Genomic DNA, 24,229 nt, shown 5'->3' with positions numbered 1-24,229 from the left:
TCTTGGGAGTTGAGTGATTGTACTTATATTGCTACTTTCATACAATAGATGTAAATGTTGCATATCTGAGATGAGTATGCCGGAACTTTAGCATTGTGTCTCATAACTTTTATTTCTTCTGTGAATAAGAAACTTTTGAATAAGAATTTGATAATATAATATTTAGATGCGTAAAAATGATCCTTTTTATATAATTATACATATATGTATGTACAAAGTGTAATTTATATATACAATGTATTAATATTTACATATTATAAATTTTTATGTACACAATGTAATAATACATACTATTATAAAATAAATATTTAAACAAAATTTTATATGTCAAAGTTTAAAAAGTAAAAAAATTTATTCAAATTTTATTTTGCAATATTTCATATTGGTATAGTATACATATATATACATACACACTCGCGCGCGCGCATGCATAAATCGATATATACGTATATTAAATGCGGTTGTAAGCATGGATGTTCTTTTCAGTGCAATTGTACTGAAAAAAAGATCCCTGGTTGTAAGCATTCAATACGTTTTCCTCATACGAGCACACATATTATTTATTTTATCATAAACAAACCATATATAATTTCTTTTCGTTTAATTTACTAACACAAGACTTATTGTAAAGAGTAACAATTACTTTCTGCACTAATATATATAAAAAGATTAATCAAGAGTATCAAATCAACAAGAAAAATAAATCTTTTATTAATTATAATTTATATACAAGTCAGTAAGGCATATATAAATTATATACGTGTATAACAATCAATTCTGAGAGAAAGGTACATTTAGACAATTATATTATATATGTATACACATGTTTTTATTAAGTTTTAATCCATCCAATATAAGTTTTTATTATTAATATAATAGTCTTGTGATAGAAAAAAAGTATTCTACCTATTATAGATAATTAATTCAATATGGTCGTGTTGCCAACACGCGATTTTTTTATAAATCTAATTTACAATTCAGCACTTAATATAGAAAAAACAATATCTCAATCTTAAATTCCGCACTCATAAAACGATCGTGCTCGAAAATATAAAATAACGATGTTTTTCTATTCAATGTATAGATATGTTCATAAAATTTTGAATTTTATATTTAATATCAATTGATGACATTAATATTAATATTAATTTTCTAATTAAATATTGATGTATATCCATTAGAACTACTTAAAATTTAATCTAAGTAAAATCGTAATAAGCATTATGATATTTATATGCACGCAATATTTTATGCAAATATGCGTATGAATTGTAAACATATTTTTCAAAACTAAATATTAAATAAAACATTAAATCTCTTATAATAGTATTGCAGCTGTCACAATGTTGTGCAATTTATTATAACATCCTTTTTCCTGAAAATTTTTCGCAATGCTTCAATTTTTAATATTCAATATAATATTAATAAAATATAAAGTAAAGTTTATTCTCATGTATAAAGTTTATAATCATTATTCAATTAATTTTAATTTGAAATACATGCATTATAATCATTTTAATTCTTCAAAATCCTATTTCATTTTTAAAAAATAGATCTGTGATAAACTCGCCATTAAATTTTTAAAAGAGTAACAGAAAAAAAACTCTAATTAAATAAAAATATAACATTTTTTGCATTTTTCAGTACGACGTTTTCGTAATAAATTTATTTTATATAACTCAATCTTATATTATATTCATCAATATTAAAAACATAAATCATAGTAGAAGTAATTTGCTATCGCCCGATAATTTTTTATAAAACAATTTTTAGGATAATATGCATTTACATTATAGTGTCTCTCATGTCAAAAAATAGACATACAGATAAATATTTTTTTTACTACCTGATATCGATCAAAATTGCGTCTTTAACCTCCCTTCGTATCTCGCGGGAGAAAATATTATGACTTCGACGTTTTACTAGACAGTAAGCTGACGTGCTTGTTCAATATTATCTACGTATTGCATTCAATCACAGATTACAACTGAAAACTTAAAATGTACATACATGTATGTGATAAGACATATATGTATATTGTTGAGAATATAGTAACATTGTGCAACATATAATGGTATTTATCTGGCGTTTTGCGCTGATATGATGTTTGATTTCACTATAAATAATAATTGTTTGTCCTAGATTTTATAATGCTTTTACAATTACTATGAGAAGCTGAAAATCACATTAATTAAAAAATGTAATATACGTACACTCTGTCAGATACACACATAAATAAAATAATAAATTAGAATAAGTTTGATAAAATAATAAAATAGAAGGATTTTTATAAATTTTTATATTATTGTATATGTAGTATAAAACATAAAATTCAACTCTTGAAAGTATAATATAAATAATTTAGTCATATTGTATTTTTTGAAGATTATAAAATTATATATACTTTCCAGACAACGTTGCTACAATGCTGTTAAATGTTTCAAAATTTCTTGTTTACTGGGTTATGATAATATTGATAAAATTTTATTCCGATAAGAAATGCAAAACTCATCAGACAAACAAAGTGTTAATACATTTAACATATAACAATACAATCCTGTACGCTATTTATTTTAAAAATGTTCAAACAGTAAAAATTTCTACTGCAATTAGACAAACAACATAATTTATGAATTTTCTTTGTGTTTGTCTATTATCTTTCCTACAACCGCTCTTATTAAAATATCTTCTATATAAAAGACATTAGTCAATATTTGCGTTTACGTTTGCACTTCGTTAGATATACAGACGCATAAGTGTCTCGTTAACATCGTTACAACGATAGCCAGTCCTTTTCTCGTATCATATGATCATTTTATCAAACAACCTACAAACGCCTATTAAGAATCTATCGAATAACAACGCACCGATGGGATGAAGAAATAGCTGTGTATGCCTCTTCGATCTATCGCTTACAACAACATCAAAGCATGTGCTGCTTTTGTAATGAAATTTTAAGAGCTAAATTTACATGCAAGACAATTATCAAGCATCGAATCCATCAAGGTAAAATTGAGCATTGTAAGAGGAAAGAAGAATGTAACTAATGTAAAGAATAAATAAAATATGCGAGGAATAATTCAGAGATATGAAAAGTGTATATATAGACATATATTAGTGTATCTAATTGTAACAGATAAAGAAACATGACAAGGACATCTTTCATTAAACCATATTGTTAAATCGAGAGTGCTTCCAAACGAAGTCTTTTTTATTCTTGCTGCAGTAATATAAAACAAGCATTTTTTAATGTTATTTACACAATTCACTATTTATTTATATTAATATTTAATTTGGCAAACATTTTCTAGTTAAGCAAGAAAAAAATATTTTTACTGTTAAATTATAATAATAGAAATTATTTAAAAGATTTAAATTAAATAATTTAATTATTGTACTACTATACTCGTAAATAATGTAATTATTATAGTAAATCAATTTGACCTCAATAAATAAATATAACATTATAATTAATGTTGAATGAAGTAAATTAATAAATGGTAAATAGTATAAATTAACTTTCCTCATTATATAAGTCTCATTATAAATATTAAATTCGTAAATGGTATAAGTTACTTTTTCCTAATTACGAACATATATATAAAAGGTATATATACAAATTTGAATTAGTTCACAATAAGTTAAATGTTAAAAGCTAAACTTATCATAAACTTTTGATAACAACAGATAATAATTTTTTTTGTGGTTGTTAAATCATTCTGTGCTTCGAATAATAAAATTTTTTACATGTCGGGAAGACAAAAATACTCATATCTATTAAATAATACTTAAAAGTTATTTTACAAATACAAATAAAAATCGAATAGTATTTATCTACAGATATGCATTGATTAGAAATCGACAGCGAAAAAAGTGAAATACACAGATCTCGGAATATATCTTAAGTATGGATATGAAATATGGATAAGAATACAGATAAGGTAACAATGGTCGCGTTCAGCTGTTGCGACTCAACTGTTGCGGAGCGGATCCGTGAAGCTAGCACGACATTCTGTCAATATAAAAAAAAAATTACAACAGTTCCAGTATCGTGCTGGACACGGAGATTAAAAAATTGATTAAAAATATGTAGCGGCCGGAACTCTGCTTAAAAATGATTGTAGACCATAGAACTCTGCCAATACTAACTAGAACTAGAGTTAAAACTAGTATATGAACAACCAGCACGACACTTTTTCTCCAAGTGTTGCGTTGTACTTATACTTAAATTTCATAATTATTAGTAATTGTTGGAATTTTGTTTTCATATTGTATATTTTAGTAGAATACTCGAGTAGTATACTAATTAGAACTATTGCCAAAATTGATAATATTAATTAACCAGAACTATTGTTTATTTTTATAAGCAACTGTGAAACTATGAAAAGTGCAACTGTTGTAATTTTTTTGATATCGACAGAATATCGTGCTAACTTCATAGATCCGCTGAACACGACCAATATGTACATAATACATAAATACATAATGTAAACAGGTTTGTGTAATCGCTAACTTCGCATCTCAAAAATATTAAGTTTGCTGAAAAATAATTATCATTTACTATATAATTATTTAAAAGTATTTGTTATCAACACAGCAAATAATTAAATATTAAAAACTCTAGACATTCATCTTTCCTTAAACTCTGTCGTAAACTCAAGCAATATCGCGGTCGAATATCTTGATGATAAGAGTACACGATAAAATTTCGATATCAAATTAAAAATACATTGTTACTTTTTTAAATGTATTTTGTGTAAGAAATAAAAAAATGCTTTAAAGAGAAAATCTTAAATCATTATATGATAAATCTTAAAATCTCTAGACATTAACCTTCCTTGAACTCTATCTTAAACTTAGGCAATATCGCTGTTGAATACTTGAGGATATATATGTGTGTGTGTGTGTGTGTATGCGCGCGCGCATATGTATGTGTAAGAACATATTGTATTTTAACAGAACTTTGATATCGATTTAAAATTAAAAATAAATTGTTACTTCATTTGATGTAAAAGAAATTATTATCATTATCTGGAATTATATATATTGGGTGTACAACTTTGCTCCCGCCGTTTTTACAGGTATAAATTTATAAGTAAATTTAAGCAGATATTTTTTAAATAAAAGTAATATAACATTAAATCTCTCTAACATCATATTTTAATTACTTCATTTTAATTAAAAAATTTTAATTTTGTGCTACTTAAAAAATTCAATTTTAGTTCTTAAAGTATTTTAGTTTTGTAGATACTCCTTTTTGCGAAGAATAATAGTCAACTGGACAATAAATAATAAGTCGAACTGCTAACATGTTTAATACTTCTCATGTCAGAATGAACGAATAAGGCAGTTGTTTGATGGAGTAAACAAAGATGAGTAAATGATTACGCAAGGATAACAATCACCTTATCAAATGATTCTATTTCTGAATTGAATAGATAATTAAGTTACAAAGCTTTCTGAGTTAAACAATTTCATTTTTCCATAATTTTTTTTGTAATTTATTCTACTATTAATTTTGATTTTTAATTTTGTTAATTAAGAATTTGTTATAAAATGATAATTTTATCTTTTGTTTGACAAATAAGTCAAATTATAAAAATAAAATCATGTACCGTTGTAATAAATAAATTTTGCACGAAGAGAACGTTACATGATTGAAACATATAATTGTGATAATAATATAAAAAAAATGCAAAAAGTAATACATCAAACAATCTTAGAATAATAATATAAGTATAACATAAGTGGTTAATTATTTTTTTCTTCTTTTCATTTTGATTTCTATTCCTGTTGTGGAACAAAGCACTATGATTTACGACGAGATTATATTATCAAATTATCTTAATTTATTTCTGAATCTTATTTTAATCATAATGGAATAATATCTTTCTACTCTAAAAAAAAATTCTCTATGTTATACTTAGAACCCGAAAATCAAACTCGATCTTTCACGTGATAGGTGACTGCTCTATTATTAAGCTATCCAACGCCCCCAGTATACCGAATCACTGAGGGGGTAAATCATGTTCCGATGCGACGCGGCTCTTAAAAACGGAGCCGCGGAGAACGTAGGAACCGAATGCACCGGCTCACCCTTCCGCATGCTTTTCGGACCTCGTGCAGCAACGAAATTAAACGGCCCTTCTGTACATCACGGCGTGGCACGTTACTTACGCAACGTTATGTGCGCGCCGTTGAAGGGGAGAAAGAAGGAGAACGGGTGAGATGGAGAGGAGAAACGGTGACTGGAACGGAGGGACAGAGGAAGAGACAGAGACGCGCAAGCTACACAGAAACGATAAAACGAGTATGAGACGAGGCTCGACAAAAATATAGAAAGAGAAAAGGAAAGACTTCACGCATACACACCACGCAGAACGCACACCGTGCCCGAGGAATCGTCTACAAAGCATAACGCGTGGGACAAACAGAAGTGCGTTCAACAAAGAGACTCGCCGAAATCATTATGTCTTTTCTTTTTTAACAACGTAATTTTCTTTCATTTATATTGCCTTTCCAGCTGGCTTTTAAACGTATCTTGAAAATAATTTTGAATGCAAGTTTAGTTGTTCAGCAAAGTCAAAAAGTGTTCAAATATATACATATCAGATTCCCCTTTTGTATCATGACAGTGACGGTCGATGATCTGAGATTAAAGGTTAAAAATTATTTTTATATAATAAATAATAAATCCTTTTTTATTATGCATCCCCTACCTCAATTTCTTTAATATAAATTTTAATATTATAAATTGTTTCAATTTCAATTTTTCTAAAATTAGAATGTCAACGAGCGTAGGTATCTAAGATTTTCAAATTATAAATAATAGAAAGTATCATGCTTTTACTAATTAACGTAATGTAATAGCTGTTACTTAAACATTAAGAGATAATAAATTATTTAAATTTAAACTTTTTCAAAATTTTTAATTAAAGTTTAATTATTTCTTAATTAGCATAATTAAAAAGGGCGTTGTACATAATATAAGATATGTGTAGTACCAAGAAAGATATGAGTTTACGACTTAAAATAAGTCAAAATAATAAAATAAATTGTTTTTATATAAAATCCCGTTTTTAAAGAAAAGATTTCAATCAAGTACGTATGCATTTGACTCATTTAGAGCAAAAATATATAACGTGATAGATGTTCTGTGTAATTTTTTGTGTTATCAGGACTAATCGATTAAATTAGTGACTACTAAGAACAGTTAAGTAAATTTAAGTGTAAAATAAAAAATAATTTTATTTCTTACACATTTATTTCTTATTTAGTTGAAATATTGTTGAATATGACAGTTGGTCGTATACATTAATTGTATTCAATGAATTATCATAAATTAGAATAGATTCTCTCCCTCTCTCTCTCTCTCTTTAACATTTTTCTCTCCTTTTAATTGTTTTTTAAACGTAAGAATAATTTTACATACTTGATTAACTTTCGAAGTTATTTTTCCCGAAAACGAGACTTTATTTTTAAAAAATCTATTATTTTTTTTGACTTATTTTAAATTGTAGAGTCACTCCCGTTCCGGTTGTATCTCGATTCCTCCTATATAATATTTCGAATCAATCTAAGCCCTGTTATTTCAATCAAATTTTGTCAATATCCACAATTAGAATGTTCACACCTTGAATCTGTGTTATCACATACATGTACACACATTGAATAAATGTAACTTTGCGTTTAACGCTATCGCGTTTAAAACGTAATAGTTATGAAAACTCTTCTTAATCTCTCACAAGATATTTTTACGAGATAAGAGTTTCCAATGACAAGAGTTATACTGTACCGTTCACAGGATACGACGCGTGGAGCAAATAGAGGAGCGCCAGGGCGAGGAGGCTCGCCATGCCACCGTCGCGGACGCCTCTCATCTTTCCTAAGCTTCCGCGGGAGCAGCCGGTGGTCCGCCGTGGTGATCGCGCAATCCGCTGTCGCGGATCCGCGAGGAATCGTTCTTACGATCGACCGTCGAAGGCCGCCGGCCTTGGCCGCCGCGGCTCAACGTCGCCGATCGCTGGATCGCGCGTGAGACTCGCGGACGGCGACGACCGTTGCCGCCGGCCACGGTATCATCCTCCGGCGACCGCGGGGGTGAGGCGGGGTGCCGCCTCGCCGATGAGACACTTGTCACCGCGGTCCGTGCCACTGCCGATGCCGCTGACTCGCGGCGCTCACTCGCATAAGAGCGCTCGCGTGAGAGCACTTGCCGCTTATGAGAGCTGCGAGCGCGACTCGCTACGCGTATCGCACGCACGCACGCACGCACGCACTCCCGTGCGTTGTTGTTTTCCTGTAACCGTTGTTGTCCGAGCGTATATCCCGTACGCAGCCCGTACACCGTTCTTACATTGTCCGGAGCGAACGTCGCTCCGGCCACACCGCTCGCCGTTTCTCCCCCAATCTAATAGTATGTCTGAAGATCGTCTCGGTTGAGGGATTAAAAAGAGCGTAACGATTTTTAAAAAGGTGCGAAGCGATTATATCTTGCACGAGAGACAATTTCTCAGATACACTTCGTCGTCCGATGTCGCCGCCGCAGTAGGCGCGCCGCCATTTTCCTACCGACAGGCCCGGCCTATTGCGAATTCTCTTTGACAAACACACCGACGAACACGCTCGTGTAACCAAAGAATTTCACCAATAACTCGCGAGAATATCACTGATAATCGTACGTCGACAAATGTAGAATTTGCGAAAACAACGCTTTGTCGTGCATCATCGTCGTCGTCGTCGTCGTCGTCGTCGTCGTCGTCGTCGGCACTTCGCGATTTCGGCGCAATCTCGACACAACTGTCACGCGGATCGCTCGCCAGAGCTCTTCGCGCTGATCGTCGGACAGCGACTCGTGCTACTACCGTCGCTACTGCTGTTGCTCCTAAAGCATTTCATGAAACACGTCACTACCTTCCTCAGATTCGTACATAGCTGTACACTGCTCCATTTTCACAATTTTATTTTGCGGGCGTCTTAAAAGTTTTAAGATAACACGGAAATCAAACGAATTCTGACTAAAATAATGACGAATAATAAAATCTTAAAAAACATCTTCTGTTTGTAATAGACAAAATATAGTGTTTCAAGAATTGACAATTTTTCGAAATACGCCGTAAAAGTTGCACTTTGAGCATAGCTTGAACATTAGAATAAAGAATAATTTAAATTAATTAGAAATTCAGATATATTTTAAAAACATTAGTTTAATATTTTGATTTATATTTTGTATTGATTGAAATATACGAAAAATATAAAATGCGCATTTAATTTTTTAATTCATCTGCATTACAATTATATTAAACAATTAAAGAAAAAAGGTGTTAGTTATAATTTTAACAGAAATGATTAAACAATATGTTATCAACAATCTGATTATCATGTACAAATTTATATAAATTCTGATATAAAAATGAATTTATTGCGTTTTTTTTGCAATTTAAACTGTAAATAAAAAAGTTATACTTTCCTGATTACTTATTTTAAATATAATTTTTACTTTTCAATATAGAAAGTGCAAATCTGACTTGCAGATGTAAGTCTTTGCATTTAACATTTGATTAAATTTTATTTTTTTCATAAATTTGCCACGTTAACAGGGATCGTCGAAAAATAGATACATCACTGCCAATTTGCGCATGCGCCTTTTTTAAGATACTTTCTGTTTCATTAACATCAAAATTTTGTAATTCCTAAAATATGATATTTTGCGTTTATTTTTTACAAAAAATATTTATTACAAATAAAATATTGCATTTCCAAACAAAATCTTCGAATATTTTTAATTTCTATATATTTCTTAAACTGAAAATATAAAGCATAAATGTGAAAAACTGTGTACAAATTTGTCTCTTAATCCTTCTTTTAATAAAATTTTTAGCTAGATATATCATTTTCTTTATAGTTATTTGACAAATTAAACTATTAATTAATATCAAACGACTTTTTTTTCTAAAAACGTTTATTTATAAACTTTCATACTTAAAAACTATGCACAATGTGTGCACTTATTGTTAAATGTAATTTACATATGTATAAATGTGAATGTACGATTAAAACAATAATGAAACTTTATAAAAACTGTAATGTTTGTTGATTATAATAATATAATACATTTATAAACTAGGAACTAATTCTTTAATAAATTGTGTACAATAGGTTATCATTATGTGATACATTTATAGTAAATATAATGTACCTAAACAATATTAAAATACTTAATTCATTTCATACATCTGACTTGAAAAAACATTGAACTTAAACTGATACATATATATATATATATATATAATACTGCAAACTAATTTTATAAATTAATGAATATAAATTCTTTCTAACCTTAATCAAAATAATTTTCATAAAAATTCACGAAATCTGTATTAATAAAACTTATTTCGTAAATTTAGTAAAATAAAATATGATCAAATATATTTGAACTGACACTTCAAAAATGTATTACAAATTTGATTATCACAAAGTGCGTTTTTTATGTTTAATAAAAATGTTATAATTAAAGTGATATGGAAATGAAAAGCTGGAACAAAAAATATATGACTATACAAAAAATTTAAAGCATATTAAACAAACAAGATGTAAGACAAGATATTAATGTAAATATTTATGTAAAAGAGTTTGCAATTATCATGTAGTAATATTATACAGTATATAATAGACACAAGTTCACTATTAACAAGTTCACTATTAAAATGGTAATAATAAAGTAAATGTCTTCTTATTATGCGTATTTTTATGTCTAAATATCTTTTGGAATCATATGTATGGAATATATTTTTATTATAGTTAAAATTATAAAATACTATTGAAATTATTAAAATAATAGTAATAATATAGTAATAAAAAAAACAAATTAAAATAAAGATATAACATTTATAGTATATATTATACTTTAAATTCGTCATTTAATTGCAATTTGATATTGCACACATATTTTTTATTTGATAATTATACTGTGTTAAAATTAGATAATTATAGTCAATTGTAATTATAAAAAATTCAAAAGATTTCATAGCATTTCTTTTTAGGCGATAATCCAATCGACTACAATAGAATTGGGAATCAACTACAATATTCAAGCTAACACTCTGAACCATTATAAACGCTACGGAATTCTTTGAGTATTAACAAGTATCTAATTATAATTTCTTTATAAATAAATTAAGTTATTTTTAAACAAAGTGAATAAAAAGAGATCTTAACAGTACTAAGAAAAATATGATTCTATCGTATCTCCGATAAAAGCATTGCTTTAATTACGTGCATCAAAGCACGTTATTAAATAATGTCAACGTCAACTATAAAAATTTATGAAAATTGCAATTCATTTCTAATTTCAAATTATTCAGTGACGCATATACAATTGTCTTAGGTTACTATTTTATACATTTATTTGTCATTAATTGTTACCAAACAATTAATTTGTCTATACTTTTCTTCCTATCAGAATGAATTACTCGCTAAAAAAGATACTATAAAATCTATTGAGTTTTCATATCCATATTAATAATGTATAATAAAGTTATAACATATATAACTTTATATTTAATATGTAAAGTAGAGTAATATGTTTTGTTCATATAATCTTTTAAATAATCTAAGATAATTAAGCATCACATAGTATTTAAAATTCAAATATCATAAACAAATCTAATTTTTCTTAGAAAGAATTTAATTTTATTTAAAAAACTAATTTAAATTATGATATAGAGAAGTACCTCAAATATATAAAACATTTTTGCAGTGTCTTCTAATTATTAAAATATATTTTCGAAAAAGCATACTCCATGCCATGATATTTTATCCTTTTCTAAATTCTTCAGTTATAGAAAATGGTATAAGTTTATACTTTAAAATACAATAAACATCTAATATATAAAACCGAAAGTTATCTAAATCACGATGCGCAGTCTAAATCGATACGTTATTAGGAGACAAACATATCTATTTATTAAAATAATAAAATTCAATGGTCTACGTTTCGCAAATGCACCTATATGTTTGGATTACTTAAAATTAGTGCAATAATTGTTTTCATTTTTTATTAAGTTAGAAGTATTGCTTGGTCCGTTTTCTTTTAAATTTGTGTCTGACTACCCCATGCTCTCGAAATTCCTGATCTTGTGCGCTTTTTACCGATAGTTTGAACAACGAATCCGATCTTTTGCAATCGATCAAAGTTCAAAATATTCCTTCCGTCGAAAATATAGGCTGGCTTCATCATATCTGCATAAATCTGTGTGTAATCTAATTCCTAAAAATAAAAAATATTTATTAATTCTTTCATTATTTACATTGAGATAATATGTATAATGTTAAACATATAATTGCATAGAAAAATTAGTATCAAAGATGAAATTATTATTATTATCCAGATAATACTTTCTTTTCTTACTTACGATAAACTCATCCCATTCGGTACATAAAACTATAGCGTGAGTATTCTTCGTGGCGCTATAAGCATCTTTATAAATACTGATTCTACTTTTTATATCTTTAGGATTGCTCGTTATGCTTGGATGAATTAAGTCTTGAATAATTTGAGTTTCCTCAACCTGTAAAGTAGACAAATTGAATAAAAAATATACTTACATGTTAAATCTTTTCAAATTCTTTTCTATTAAATTACATAGTTTAATATATACTAGTTTTTAATTTAAAATAAATTCTTAAAAAAGAATAATTTCTTAAAAAAGAAAGATCTTTGAAATTTAATTTATATCAAAACAAATACAAAATATGAAAAAATTAATAAATGCAATTTATGATAAACTGTAATGAAATTTAAAGAATCTGTCATTAAATCTTCACATTATACATATATAAAAAAAAAGAGAAAGAGCTAACCTTGGGATCGTAAATGTGAAGAACGGCGCCTTCATCTAACAACGTCTTGGCGACGTGAATTGCTGGTGATTCACGGGTATCTCCTGTATTTTTCTTGAAGGCAAAACCCAGCATAGCAATCCTCTTGTCTGTTACGGTGTTAAAAAGAGATTCTATAACTTTGGCAGAAAATCTGGACTTTTGATATTCGTTCATATCAACCACCTGTTGCCAATATGCCGCTACCTCGGGTAGATTTAAACACTCACAAATATATACTAAATTTAAAATGTCTTTTTGAAAACATGAGCCGCCGAAACCAACCGACGCGCTAAGGAATTTGGAACCGATTCGAGAATCAAGTCCGATTGCTCGAGCGACTTCGGACACATCAGCACCTGTAGCTTCGCACACTGCTGACAAGGAATTAATGCTAGAGATGCGCTGAGCGAGAAAAGCGTTTGCAGCCTAAAATCAAATATAAATATAAATAGATATTAAAATTTACTATTATATTTCTTGAAATTATTCATAAGTTGTAATATTCACTATTTAAATTTTTATATAAGAGTGTGCCTAACGAAAATGCAATGCATGCATATAGCATGTATGGCGGTTGAAATCGAAATTCGTGTTATTTGCTTGGACGTACAACAAATACAATAAAATCATAGTTTCTTGAATGTTGGCAATATCATTAAAATTCTTTTTCCGTATTATTGATTTCTATTAGTAAATACCAGTTTGATAAGAAGATTTAGAACAGCTATCCTCTTTGTATTAAACTTAAGTTATATAATTTACACTTATAATATATAGATATAGTATTTTGTAATATAGTGTAACGAGAGAGTTACACAGTTTATTTACAAAATGTGAGATTACTCACCAGTTTCGACAGTTCTGAACTCCATGTATTAGTCGTTAAAATTTTTTCTCTTGGAATCCAATGTTCATAAATTTGACATAATTCTTCGATAGCCGCTTGTCCTTCTGGTGAATTTTCCCCACCAATCAGTACTCGATCTGCGTTTACCAGATCTTCTATAGCAGTTCCTTCGGCTAAAAATTCCGGATTTGAAAGAATCTAAAAAAAATTATCTATTATTTGACACTAAATAAAAAAGAAGACAAATTATCTCAGCGAATTTGCAAATAGATTATTACAATAGTAACGAACACTTGAGCAAAAAGAGGTCGTAAATAATCGTGCAGTATGAAGCAGAAGCTTATCGTTATGTATAACTGAACGACATTAATTTAAGCGACTATTAATATAAACTATACAATTGCTATTGGCGATTTGACAATCGATTACAAACATGCAATAAAATTTTTAATACACTTAGTACAATCACACGTATTATATTGAATTAATTTCAAAATTGCAATTTCATATTTTACAATTCTACGCAACGTTATATTGTGATGTCAAAAACATTTAAATAAATTTAAAGTAAATGTGGAAAAAGATACAGATCATAGAAAATAATTATAAAGTCATTCTAAAGAAGACAACTATACAAGAAATGTCAATTTTTGTCTTTACATTTTTTTTTACAATTGTGAGAGAATAACTAATAGATAACTATATATATATCTTACCTGATAGGAAACACCTGGTTTGTGATTGGCGCGGAGGATATTCATAATACTCTCAGCCGCTCTTACCGGTACGGTACTCTTTTCCACGACAATCTTATCTCCAGTTGCAACTTCCGCGATCATCCTTGCAGCACTTTCTACATATTTCAAGTCAGCTGCTCTTCCCTTACCATTGCCGAAGGTTTTCGTTGGCGTGTTGACCGAAATGAATATCAGATCAGCCTCCTTAATTGCTGTATCAATGTCAGTGGAGAAAAACAAATTCTTCCCACGACATTTTCGCACTACTTCATCCAAACCCGGTTCATATATCGGCAACTTCAGTGAATTCCATTGCGCTATTCTCTCCTTGCTCTTATCAACGACAGTCACTTGAATTTCTGGACACTTTAGTGCAATAACGCTGCAGGTGGGTCCACCCACATAACCAGCTCCAATACAGCAGATTCTCCGAATTCTTGTCATTTTTGGATTGACTGTAATATTATAATGTAATATAATATAAACTCATTATAATTATATTCAAAGTTGTACATAAAAAAATCATAATCATAAAATATTATCAAAGATTTAATCAATGTTTAAACAAAGAGGGGATTACACAAAAGTCAAAATGATTAATTATCTCTCTGTAATTTATTTGTTTGAAGATGAAATGTTGAACATAAAAAGAAACGAATAGCTTTAGTTTTTCGGAGTTTATCTATTTTTCCTATGATTACGTTATTATCAAATACTAAATATACTGCTTTTCAAATATAATTGATAATGAAATATTAAAAACACAAATAAACAACATTATATAGCTTTATAGCTTAAATCAAATTCACAAGTAAATCAATACAAATAGATTAATCCTGACATATAAGTACGGCTTGATAAGAGTAATCTAATAGATAATAATAGAAATGTTTCTAATGTTGGCTCAAAAATTAATCAAATAAAACAATACAATATTAAATTAGATACAATAAAATAAGATTGCATGTAAATCTAAAATAAAAATTAAATGTACAAATTTTATCAATGACGTTTTCATTTAATTAAAATTCAAAGCTCCAAAAGAATTTTTTTATCTCGTCACAAGATATCTTTAAAACTGTCATTATCCAAACGATTCAAATGTCCGGAAAAGCAGATAAAAATATATCCGCTAACTTTTTTCAATATGTGTCATGTCATGTGAAATGTCAACGAAAGCTTTAGTATGTTATCTACGCAATAAAAAACATTTTGTACTTGTGTTAAAAGTGGCCCTTGTTAAAAAATTTATATTAAATTTTTAACAAATATTAATTTAGTATAACGTGATTCCGTTGTTTAAATACTTATGTGAATTTGATATTTAATGGTTCCTAGTGTTAAAATAACACAATATAGTAATATAAATAATATAAAATAATGTATAATTTTAAAATATAAATTCTAGGATAATTGAATAAAAGATAAATGTATGCTTTAATTTAACAAATGAGAAATAGTAATTTTACTGAAGAAATATTCTTCCACAATTTATTTCCAAATTGTATCAAAATGTTACATTTTTGTATTAATTTTTACACATTTATTGTCTCACTTTCTAATATATTCATCTTATGTTGAATTAACATAAAAATTTAGATAAACTTTTTAGGATATGTGTAAAACATATTTTTAACATAAAATTCTTTCACTGTGCACTTGCATTTTCATTTGATTAATCATTATTTAGCAACATCAAGAGTTGTCTATTTTCATTATTATTCAAAATATTACATGTGAATTATCGTAATACATAAAGAATTGTCACGTTTTTTATAGAATTATTAAGAAATTTAAAAAACATTTATTTAATTGGATATTGAAAAATGAACTGAAAAAATGTTTCGTTTCTTTATGGAGCGTTTCGGAGCAAGGTTGCATTCCAAATCATTCGGGATATTCCAAAACGAATGAATATACTTTGTTTTGTTACCTGCTTAACTAAGGTAATGAATATAATTTTCTTATAATCGGTAGAAACGTGGCATGAAGACGGACGCAATGCAGAATGTGAGTTACAGTCTATCACAATCAAAAAGTAGCTTCCACGATAGAAAAAAAATTATTTATGAGAGAGAAAACTGCAATATGATGTTAAGTCGCGTTGCATAGATTTTTGTCACTCCAGATTCTCTGGACACTGTACATCCGTCATTTTATGATCGACTACGAAGTGGAAACGTCGAGACCGCATCGAGGCCGCACCGTTGTGTCCACGTTGCCATTTTAGAACATCACAATGGCGCATGCGTAAATAATTGGCAACGCTGTATTTCTTTCCGAAATCATTTGTGTTCTGACGATCATTTATTATGAGAGCTTTTAAAAGTATATGTGTTACCAAAATATAGAAATTAATTATTCTATTATTACGTCTGCGAGTAACTGTGTAAAATTTGAACTCTGTTCTTTTATTAATTTAAAAGTCATTTTATTTTTTTGTTTGCCTTAATTAATTGATTCTTATGTAACGTTGCATTTTGTAGTAAATGCCTATTTGAAAAAATTTCATGATAAAATAACATTGCTAAATAAATCGAATTTTTTTATACAGCCAAAACATCCAAATTTGACATATGAAAATTTGCATGTCTCAAAGTGAACACTTATATTGTTAGTGTTCAAATTTTATTGTGTGGAGACTACATGTACCGTGCAAAGAAAATTGATTTATTTCAAAATATATAAGAAACTATATACATATTAAAAATAATCTGTAAATTAAAATTGTATGACTTTAAATAACTTTTAAACTTATTAGATTGGAAATCTAATCTTAAATTTACTGATACTCAAATTAGCTGATAAATATAATAGATACGTATAATAAATAAAATATTGACATAATAGGAAATTTATGCATTGACATTATATGTATATCTCAATAGCAAAAAAAAAAATGCATTTAGAGCCTCTAACTGATGATTCTTTTATTCCTGTATAATTAAGAAAACGAATTTTCAGTAAAAGTTCAATGGAGCGTAATCACAAATTTTCTTATTAAATTATAAAGAATGTCATTGACATCTGATTTTGTTACAAATGCTTCGAAGTATTTTTGAATTGGTCAATTAGTAAAATTCTTTCTTTCAATTTGTCAATCAAACACTCTGCGAAACTTTGTATCGTCAAGTGAACGCAGTGCAGTTGTATAAATACTCCGTATTTCGGAGCCACTGTCATTGGCCGCTGGGAGCCACCTTCGATCAGCTGATATTTCCGCACGTAACGCACGTTGTTTTTCAGCTGACTTGTCCCCGGAAATCGGCGATTCGCGGGATTAGAGAGGGGATGGAGCTCCGAACAACGGGACTTATCGTTGTTCGACAATACAAATTGTTAACATCGTGACGGTCGGTGCTCGATACGTAAACAATATAGTATAACAGCAGCCTGAAAAAATTTGTCTAATACGCTCAAACGAGCGTTGTTCTTCGTATTCAACAGTATACCGCATCACATATTATATTCCTTTTCGTTGTATACAAGATGACTATCCGGTGTATCGTTGATTGTTTTCCGAGCATAGATTGAGCCACATTAACTGAGCATAATCGCAATGGATAGCGTGACAGTGAGTAGACTTTAACCTCGTGGACCATGCTCGTTTCTATGTATTTTCATCCATCGTGATCTTCGTTGCACAGATGATTGGTATTTCTCTTGACAGATATCTCTTCTATCACTGTGAATAGATTGAAAATTTCTTATTTTTTCTTGATAATACAAATAATTTTTGTAAAATCGTACTAATAATTTTATAAAATTATTTTTTTCTTGGTATTATTTAATTGCTATCTTTCTATTCAACTTTTATTGACTTGGTAACAGGGTTTGAGTTAAATCTTTTTTAACTAAAGTCTACTCAAAATTAACTACATAACAAAATGTTTTATTTGGTTTTAATTGTTTGTTATTTCGTTATTTAATTATGAAGATATGTGACATTGGAAAGTAAAATTGTATTAATTATAATTTTGTAAAATTATAATATTTAATAAAATCATTAGAAATGAATTCAAGATTATGATATTTCCAAATGCATTTAAGAAAATTAATACAGTTTAACTTTTGTCAGTATGTAATTAAATATATTTTTTATTTTCAGGGAATAATTTATGCAATATGTCGAGGGTTTGTAGACAGCTTAAAGGGTACTGTTGTTCTTTTTTACATGGATAAGCAGATTAATGAGAAATTGATAGAGAAGACTTCTAACCGAGCAGAGCTTAGGAAGAGAGATGTTGTTATGTCGAGTCCCTCTAAGCATAAGCAACGGTAACATTATTTAGAAGGAACGTCTATGAGAGACAATTTTAATAACAAAATTTATTAGTTCATTTAATTTTAGGGAATCTAAGGTGTTGAGAAGGACTATACAATGTTGTGCATTGAATGGTGGAGTGTTTTGGGCCAGTATACTGATATTTGATTTTGGACTTTTACCATTTGTTAAGTACTTATTGACTATTATATTCGGTCACTCTCCTGGTATGGGTCTTACTGTATGGTCATGGATCCAGCCATTTCTATCTCTTACATTTGGTACAATATGGGTGCTACCACTGTTTTTGCTCAGCAGAATAGTTAACAGTTTGTGGTTTCAGGTACAGTTTTTTGTAAAATATAAAAGATGGTTTATTAAAACCATATAAAATACTGAAAATTACACTGGTCTGCGATGAAAAGTTGTTTAAACAAATGCAGTTATCTTTTAAATGCATTTTTGTTTGCTGAGCATGAATTTATTTCTTAAATTCAAAAAATTTTTTCAAAATTATGACGTGATAACGGTGGTAGTCAAATTTGGAAATCGGATTTGTGTTTAGTATCTAAAAAAAACTACGAGAAACAATTACATTCATTGATCCGTCAATGATCCTAAAGTGTACATTCGCAGATCAATGTTACCACAATTTATGTATAACATAACATTAATACAGTGTATTTACAAATATATATAGGACATAGCAGATAGTGCTTACAGATATAGACAGGGAAGACCATTGCTTTTGTCAAGTGTAAGCAAGTTGATAGCTGACACACTTTTTAGCGTATTAGTTCAAGCATTATTTTTGGGACAAGGAATGTTGGTGTCTAAAGTTCCACTACCGCCATTAGGGGAAATTCTTGCCCTTGTCCACATGTGCCTTTTATATGCTCTCTATGCCTTTGAATACAAGTGGTTCAACATGGGTTGGGAATTGCATAGACGATTGACCTTTATTGAAGGCAATTGGCCATACTTTTTAGGCTTTGGTATGCCATTAGCAGTACTTACTCAACTGCCCAACTCGTACTTTGTAAGGTACGTATTTTATAAGGAAATAATTCCAACAATTGCTACTTTAAAGAAGACACGATATCATTTTATATTTAAACATAGATATCTATTTTTATGTAGCCAATTTACAGTGATTTAAAATCTCGTAGTAATTATATAATATAAACTCTAAAAAAGTTAATATTACAATTTATTTTCAATTAATGAGTTTCCTTTAATTTTTTTATCATTAGTATGAAAATAAAATTTATATTTATATACATAATGTAATTGAAACTGTGATAATTCTATAAAATTTACAAATTTATAAAATAATTTTTTAATTTTTCAGTGGCTGTGTTTTTTCCATTTTGTTTCCACTGTTTATTATAAGTGGAAACGAAGCAGAACCTGTAACTGGAGTATGGTACATTTTTTTTATATTATAAAATATATATTTTATGATACTCTATTTATGATATTTAGTTATGATTTTAATAATTGTTTCAGTGATTGCCAACTAAAATTATTTTCTCCAGTAATTGCAATTGCAAATACGTTATTCAATAAAACCATCGGACGGGTCAATAAGCGGTGATAATAAAAACGAAACAGACGAATAAATGCCTAATATATACTATTTGCATATTAGGATGTGCATACCATTTATCAATTTGTTACAGAAAAGCTCATATGCAATAGTAATAATTATATAAAGTAATTACAACAATATTTGGGTATCTATTGTTCGCTCAGGAAATTGCCCTTGCAGGAAATAATATTAATTTTATTATTTATATAGAATACACAAAGTGTTCACGAAGAATGCGCAAAAGAGATAGATTTATTTTTTTTTATTCAATAAGACTATGAAGTTAAACTATAAATTTTTTATATTTCTTTTTCTATTGATCTTTATGAAATATGAAAAGAATATTTAATCATTCTTTAATTGAAATGTAGGACCAATCAGTACAAATATTTATTTATGCATATATAATAATGCATATATAGCTTAATTCGTACATTATTGCGATTTCCTGTATTTAATAATATCACCGATATACAAACCTGAATATATTTCTCAATTTTTATGAGAATTCATATTTTGAGCTTTTTATGCTGTAACTAGTCATTTTTCAATATCAATTTGAGATCTCCAATCGGCGCTGTGCTGTAAACGTATATTATAAGCATGTGTTATAAAAATAATGCACTGTGTATGGCAGTTGATATATTTAAAAAAATCTAGTGATTATATAATCTTTATATAGAGTAGTTAAAATATTACTCCAACAGTAAGGTAATCTTGAATAATACAGTGCTGTCATACATGATTTTTATATTCATTCTTAAAAGTGTTGTATTTGAACAATTCTTTTAATTTAAAAATACATTTTACATAAGCGCCAATAGAAACATCTCGATTCTCAATCTGTTCAATCTAATTGTATGCATATTGTGCCATACATATCATTTATATAGAAGATTCGTCCAAAAAAGTTCATGTAAAGACGAACGAAAATAATTATAATTGTACGATAAATATTGCTAACAATACATATAAGAACATTTCAATTTTGTATATGGTTAGGAAGATGCACAAATGATTACATTTGTCATATATTGATCATTTTATACATTACAATTTAAATAAATATAATAAAATTATTGAAAAGCAGTGTTTATATTAGTAATTGTCGCAGTAAATGTAGTCAAATTATTCAAACAAAAATACAAAAACTATGAGATTTTACTATCAGAGTAAAGAAAAACTAATAAATTACAATATAATTGAGAAATTGAACGAACTTACTGTGAAGTTTGATTACAATTATGTTGTCTCGTCCGACTGGATATAAATGTAGTCTCGCTCTGTCAAATCTACATTATATCCAACCAGACGAAAACATTACATGATTGATAAATTAATCTTTATTCAGCGTTTTGTAATTATATTTGTAATATTTTCATCCTTATTCCAATTCGTTGAAAAATGTAAAGATCATTTCAGGATCAATCCAAATAGGTTATTCCTATCTTTTTTACTTATCACGCCCTATAACATTTCGACGTTTTCTTACGGTAAGTACATATTGCAACGAAGAAAATTACAATCAAAAATATTTATTTCTATAGATTTGAAGTGTCTTATTAATTTTTTATTTTAATATAAATCGTTTGTTATTTTATAATACTAGTAATTACGCGAGGAGATCTTGAAGTGCTAATAAATCGTGATCTGAAGGCTCTTCTTTCACTCTATAAGAATTCAAAGCATAATGCCTGTGTAATGCTGCAAAACCTAATCCTGGATCAGTTTCTGTTTCTGTTACTGGACTTGTGGCTTGATCAACATACAACTGCACATGATTTTTGCTTACCTATAAAATATAATTTTTGAATAAAATAAAGTATCTTTTGATACTGATTTAAATTTAGAATTTTGCAAAATATGTTATTCTAAGTTGAAAATATTTCTTATCAATTGTAAAGTTTTCCTTAAAATTAAAGTGAGTATATTTAAGAGAAATTGATAAAAATATTTAATTATTTGCGGTTATATAAGAATAAAATTTGAAAATGTTACATACTTCAAAACGTTGTTGTTTATACATTGCTAATTTACGCGTCCCTGGAGAACTTTGAATTAAATTTTGTATAGTAGGATGAGAAATTCCAAAAAAATCTGCACCCTTTGGCACTATAGTACAAAGCACTGGAGAAATTGCTGCCAGTAATTTTGAGTGACATTCATCAGGACTGGATCCGACTAATGGTTGATCCAAATCATTATCAGATACTATTTCAAATCTATAAATAATATAAATTTATATATACATATGCTTGTATTATTTCTTTTTTAGAAATAACTCTTTAATGGCTTTGAGAGAGATAGTTTCATATACTTACCTAGGTTTTGGTCCACCGTCTAATATCTTGCAGGTATATAAACTCTTTGTTCTTGGATCTCTTAAATTTGCATATACTCTTGTACTGCAATAACCTACTGGAAATATAAGTTCTTCTGTGTGATATGCAATTCTATCTGATACCACATCACCAAGAGAATAAATTGTAAGGTCTCCCAAGGCTATGGGAAATAATGGCCTTCCATGTACATCCAATGGAATCAATTGCACCAATCTTCTGGCAGTTTTGTTATATCTTTTTGTCTTATTCTTTGGTTCTGTGATGAATTCAAATTATAATTCTTATATAAGAAAGGAGTATCACTGTATCACAAATATTCTTCGTTATACAGACAGTTAGTAATATACATAATGCTAACATTGGTACTGACTCATCAGACTTTGTAAACTTAGAATATTAGTTTTTTTTTTACAGCTATAACAGTTATAGAAAAATACCTGATCCATCTGTAGACGTTCTTTTCTTTACTGTTTTTTTTGGAGTAGTACATTCTGAATTAAGTGATGGTGAATTCGCATTACTTGTTTGTGAACGAGCTAGACTTGTCGAGTTAGATTCCACCTCTCCTTGTTGTTGGCATAATTTGCGTAAAAGAAACAGCCTCTCTTCTTTAACTAACATCAAATTCTCTTGCATATGTGCAACTTGATCGCATAGTGCTGCGTTTTCCTTTATTGAAATTAGAATTACATTTGTGTTATATTTATATACCTACATATATAATTAAATATACATCAGCATGCTCAAAGTCACATGTATCAAAACTCACAAATACAGTATTTTTCACGATTCTCTTAAGTTTTCGATATTTTTTCTTGTACTTTAAATTTTGCTGTAGTTCAGCATTTTTATGATAATCGTTATAATAACTATCATACGCTTGGGCCATATTTATTATTATTTATATAAGCCACGTTTATTATTATTAATGAAATACTGTGCTTATAGAGATTGTATTAAAAAGATTTATGTAGTGTTGGAGTATTGCTTTGTAAAGGTTCGTTTACTCGTTACAGTGTTGTTAAGACAAAATTACCATTTATCCCTACTAAAATTATTTAAAAAATCCCTATAATTCCCTAAGTAATATGAAGGAAGATAGATTTGGCGCGAAATTCAAAAGTAAGTAAAACCAATGACAAACGAAGTATGTACTATTAATAAAAACAAATTATGCAAACATAAGTATATTCATAAAATATATGCATATTATCTGTATTTATATCTACAATTTGGGAATGTAGCCGAACTCGCTTTCAATTTTGGATTTAGATGAGACTCGCACTATATCGATAGATCTGTTCGCGTTACTTGAAATCCTCAAAACTTCTTGACTTTAAAATGAGATAGGTATATATTTGAGCGTTGAAAAAGGAGAAAATGAAGATGCTGAATGCCTAAAGTGCAAGCAATATAGACCTAATTTCGACACTACGACTTTATCAGCAGCGTCAATAAGTGATACGTAGTTCGAATCATTCTATAAAAATGATGTTGATGTCGCTAGTGAACGGTCACGTGACGGTAAAAATAGGTTACGAGGGAGGTGGGATCACGGAGTATTCC

General features: G+C 28.6%; 4 protein-coding genes across 4 annotated transcripts in view; 1 reads left to right on the top strand and 3 right to left on the bottom strand.

The window, feature by feature from the left end:
• The window catches only part of babo (TGF-beta receptor type-1 babo), a 33,606-nt gene extending 25,726 nt beyond the window's left edge, over positions 1 to 7,880 (bottom strand). Inside the window, exon 1 of the mRNA XM_018549447.1 lies at positions 7,796 to 7,880. Within this exon, the coding sequence (XP_018404949.1) occupies positions 7,796 to 7,880 (85 nt within the window). The remainder of the gene's footprint in view (positions 1 to 7,795) is intronic.
• A 4,112-nt stretch (positions 7,881 to 11,992) lies between these two features.
• sgl (UDP-glucose 6-dehydrogenase sgl) lies at positions 11,993 to 16,473 on the bottom strand. The gene is made up of 6 exons (XM_018550220.1): positions 16,400 to 16,473; positions 14,446 to 14,921; positions 13,730 to 13,927; positions 12,862 to 13,308; positions 12,414 to 12,569; positions 11,993 to 12,268 (listed from the first exon to the last, which is right to left on the bottom strand). The coding sequence occupies exons 2-6, from the start codon at positions 14,908 to 14,910 to the stop codon at positions 12,092 to 12,094; spliced, it is 1,443 nt and encodes a 480-aa protein (XP_018405722.1). The 5' UTR covers positions 14,911 to 14,921; positions 16,400 to 16,473; the 3' UTR covers positions 11,993 to 12,091.
• A 1,214-nt stretch (positions 16,474 to 17,687) lies between these two features.
• Positions 17,688 to 20,451, top strand: tank (EI24 domain-containing protein tank). Its single transcript, XM_018550317.1, has 6 exons — positions 17,688 to 18,040; positions 18,575 to 18,744; positions 18,818 to 19,073; positions 19,431 to 19,774; positions 20,082 to 20,156; positions 20,240 to 20,451. The coding sequence occupies exons 1-6, from the start codon at positions 18,026 to 18,028 to the stop codon at positions 20,325 to 20,327; spliced, it is 948 nt and encodes a 315-aa protein (XP_018405819.1). The 5' UTR covers positions 17,688 to 18,025; the 3' UTR covers positions 20,328 to 20,451.
• Positions 20,452 to 21,508: 1,057 nt separating this feature from the next.
• On the bottom strand, positions 21,509 to 23,552 carry LOC108782082 (transforming growth factor beta regulator 1). The gene is made up of 5 exons (XM_018550244.1): positions 23,433 to 23,552; positions 23,101 to 23,332; positions 22,643 to 22,919; positions 22,324 to 22,543; positions 21,509 to 22,113 (listed from the first exon to the last, which is right to left on the bottom strand). The coding sequence occupies exons 1-5, from the start codon at positions 23,550 to 23,552 to the stop codon at positions 21,934 to 21,936; spliced, it is 1,029 nt and encodes a 342-aa protein (XP_018405746.1). The 3' UTR covers positions 21,509 to 21,933.
• Positions 23,553 to 24,229: the final 677 nt, after the last annotated feature.

Source organism: Cyphomyrmex costatus, unplaced genomic scaffold (assembly GCF_001594065.2).
Source record: "Cyphomyrmex costatus isolate MS0001 unplaced genomic scaffold, Ccosl1.0 scaffold123, whole genome shotgun sequence".
Lineage (NCBI taxonomy): Eukaryota > Metazoa > Arthropoda > Insecta > Hymenoptera > Formicidae > Cyphomyrmex > Cyphomyrmex costatus.
The sequence above is the reverse complement of the archived record's forward strand: the minus strand, read 5'-3'. Positions and strand labels throughout refer to the sequence as shown.

Bases quoted from the DNA above. Each gene is read 5' to 3' on its own strand.
- sgl (XM_018550220.1), bottom strand. From the start codon at position 14,910: ATGACAAGAATTCGGAGAATCTGCTGTATTGGAGCTGGTTATGTGGGT. The intron at 13,928-14,445 runs GTAAGATATATA...AATTTTTTTTAG, and splicing joins AACCAGGTGTTTCCTATCAG to ATTCTTTCAAATCCGGAATT. The intron at 13,309-13,729 runs GTGAGTAATCTC...ATTTGATTTTAG, and splicing joins GTTCAGAACTGTCGAAACTG to GCTGCAAACGCTTTTCTCGC.
- tank (XM_018550317.1), top strand. The intron at 18,745-18,817 runs GTAACATTATTT...ATTTAATTTTAG, and splicing joins CCCTCTAAGCATAAGCAACG to GGAATCTAAGGTGTTGAGAA. The intron at 19,074-19,430 runs GTACAGTTTTTT...AAATATATATAG, and splicing joins TTAACAGTTTGTGGTTTCAG to GACATAGCAGATAGTGCTTA.
- LOC108782082 (XM_018550244.1), bottom strand. From the start codon at position 23,552: ATGGCCCAAGCGTATGATAGTTATTATAACGATTATCATAAAAATGCT. The intron at 22,920-23,100 runs GTATTTTTCTAT...AATTCATCACAG, and splicing joins AACGTCTACAGATGGATCAG to AACCAAAGAATAAGACAAAA. The intron at 22,544-22,642 runs GTAAGTATATGA...TATTATTTATAG, and splicing joins GACGGTGGACCAAAACCTAG to ATTTGAAATAGTATCTGATA.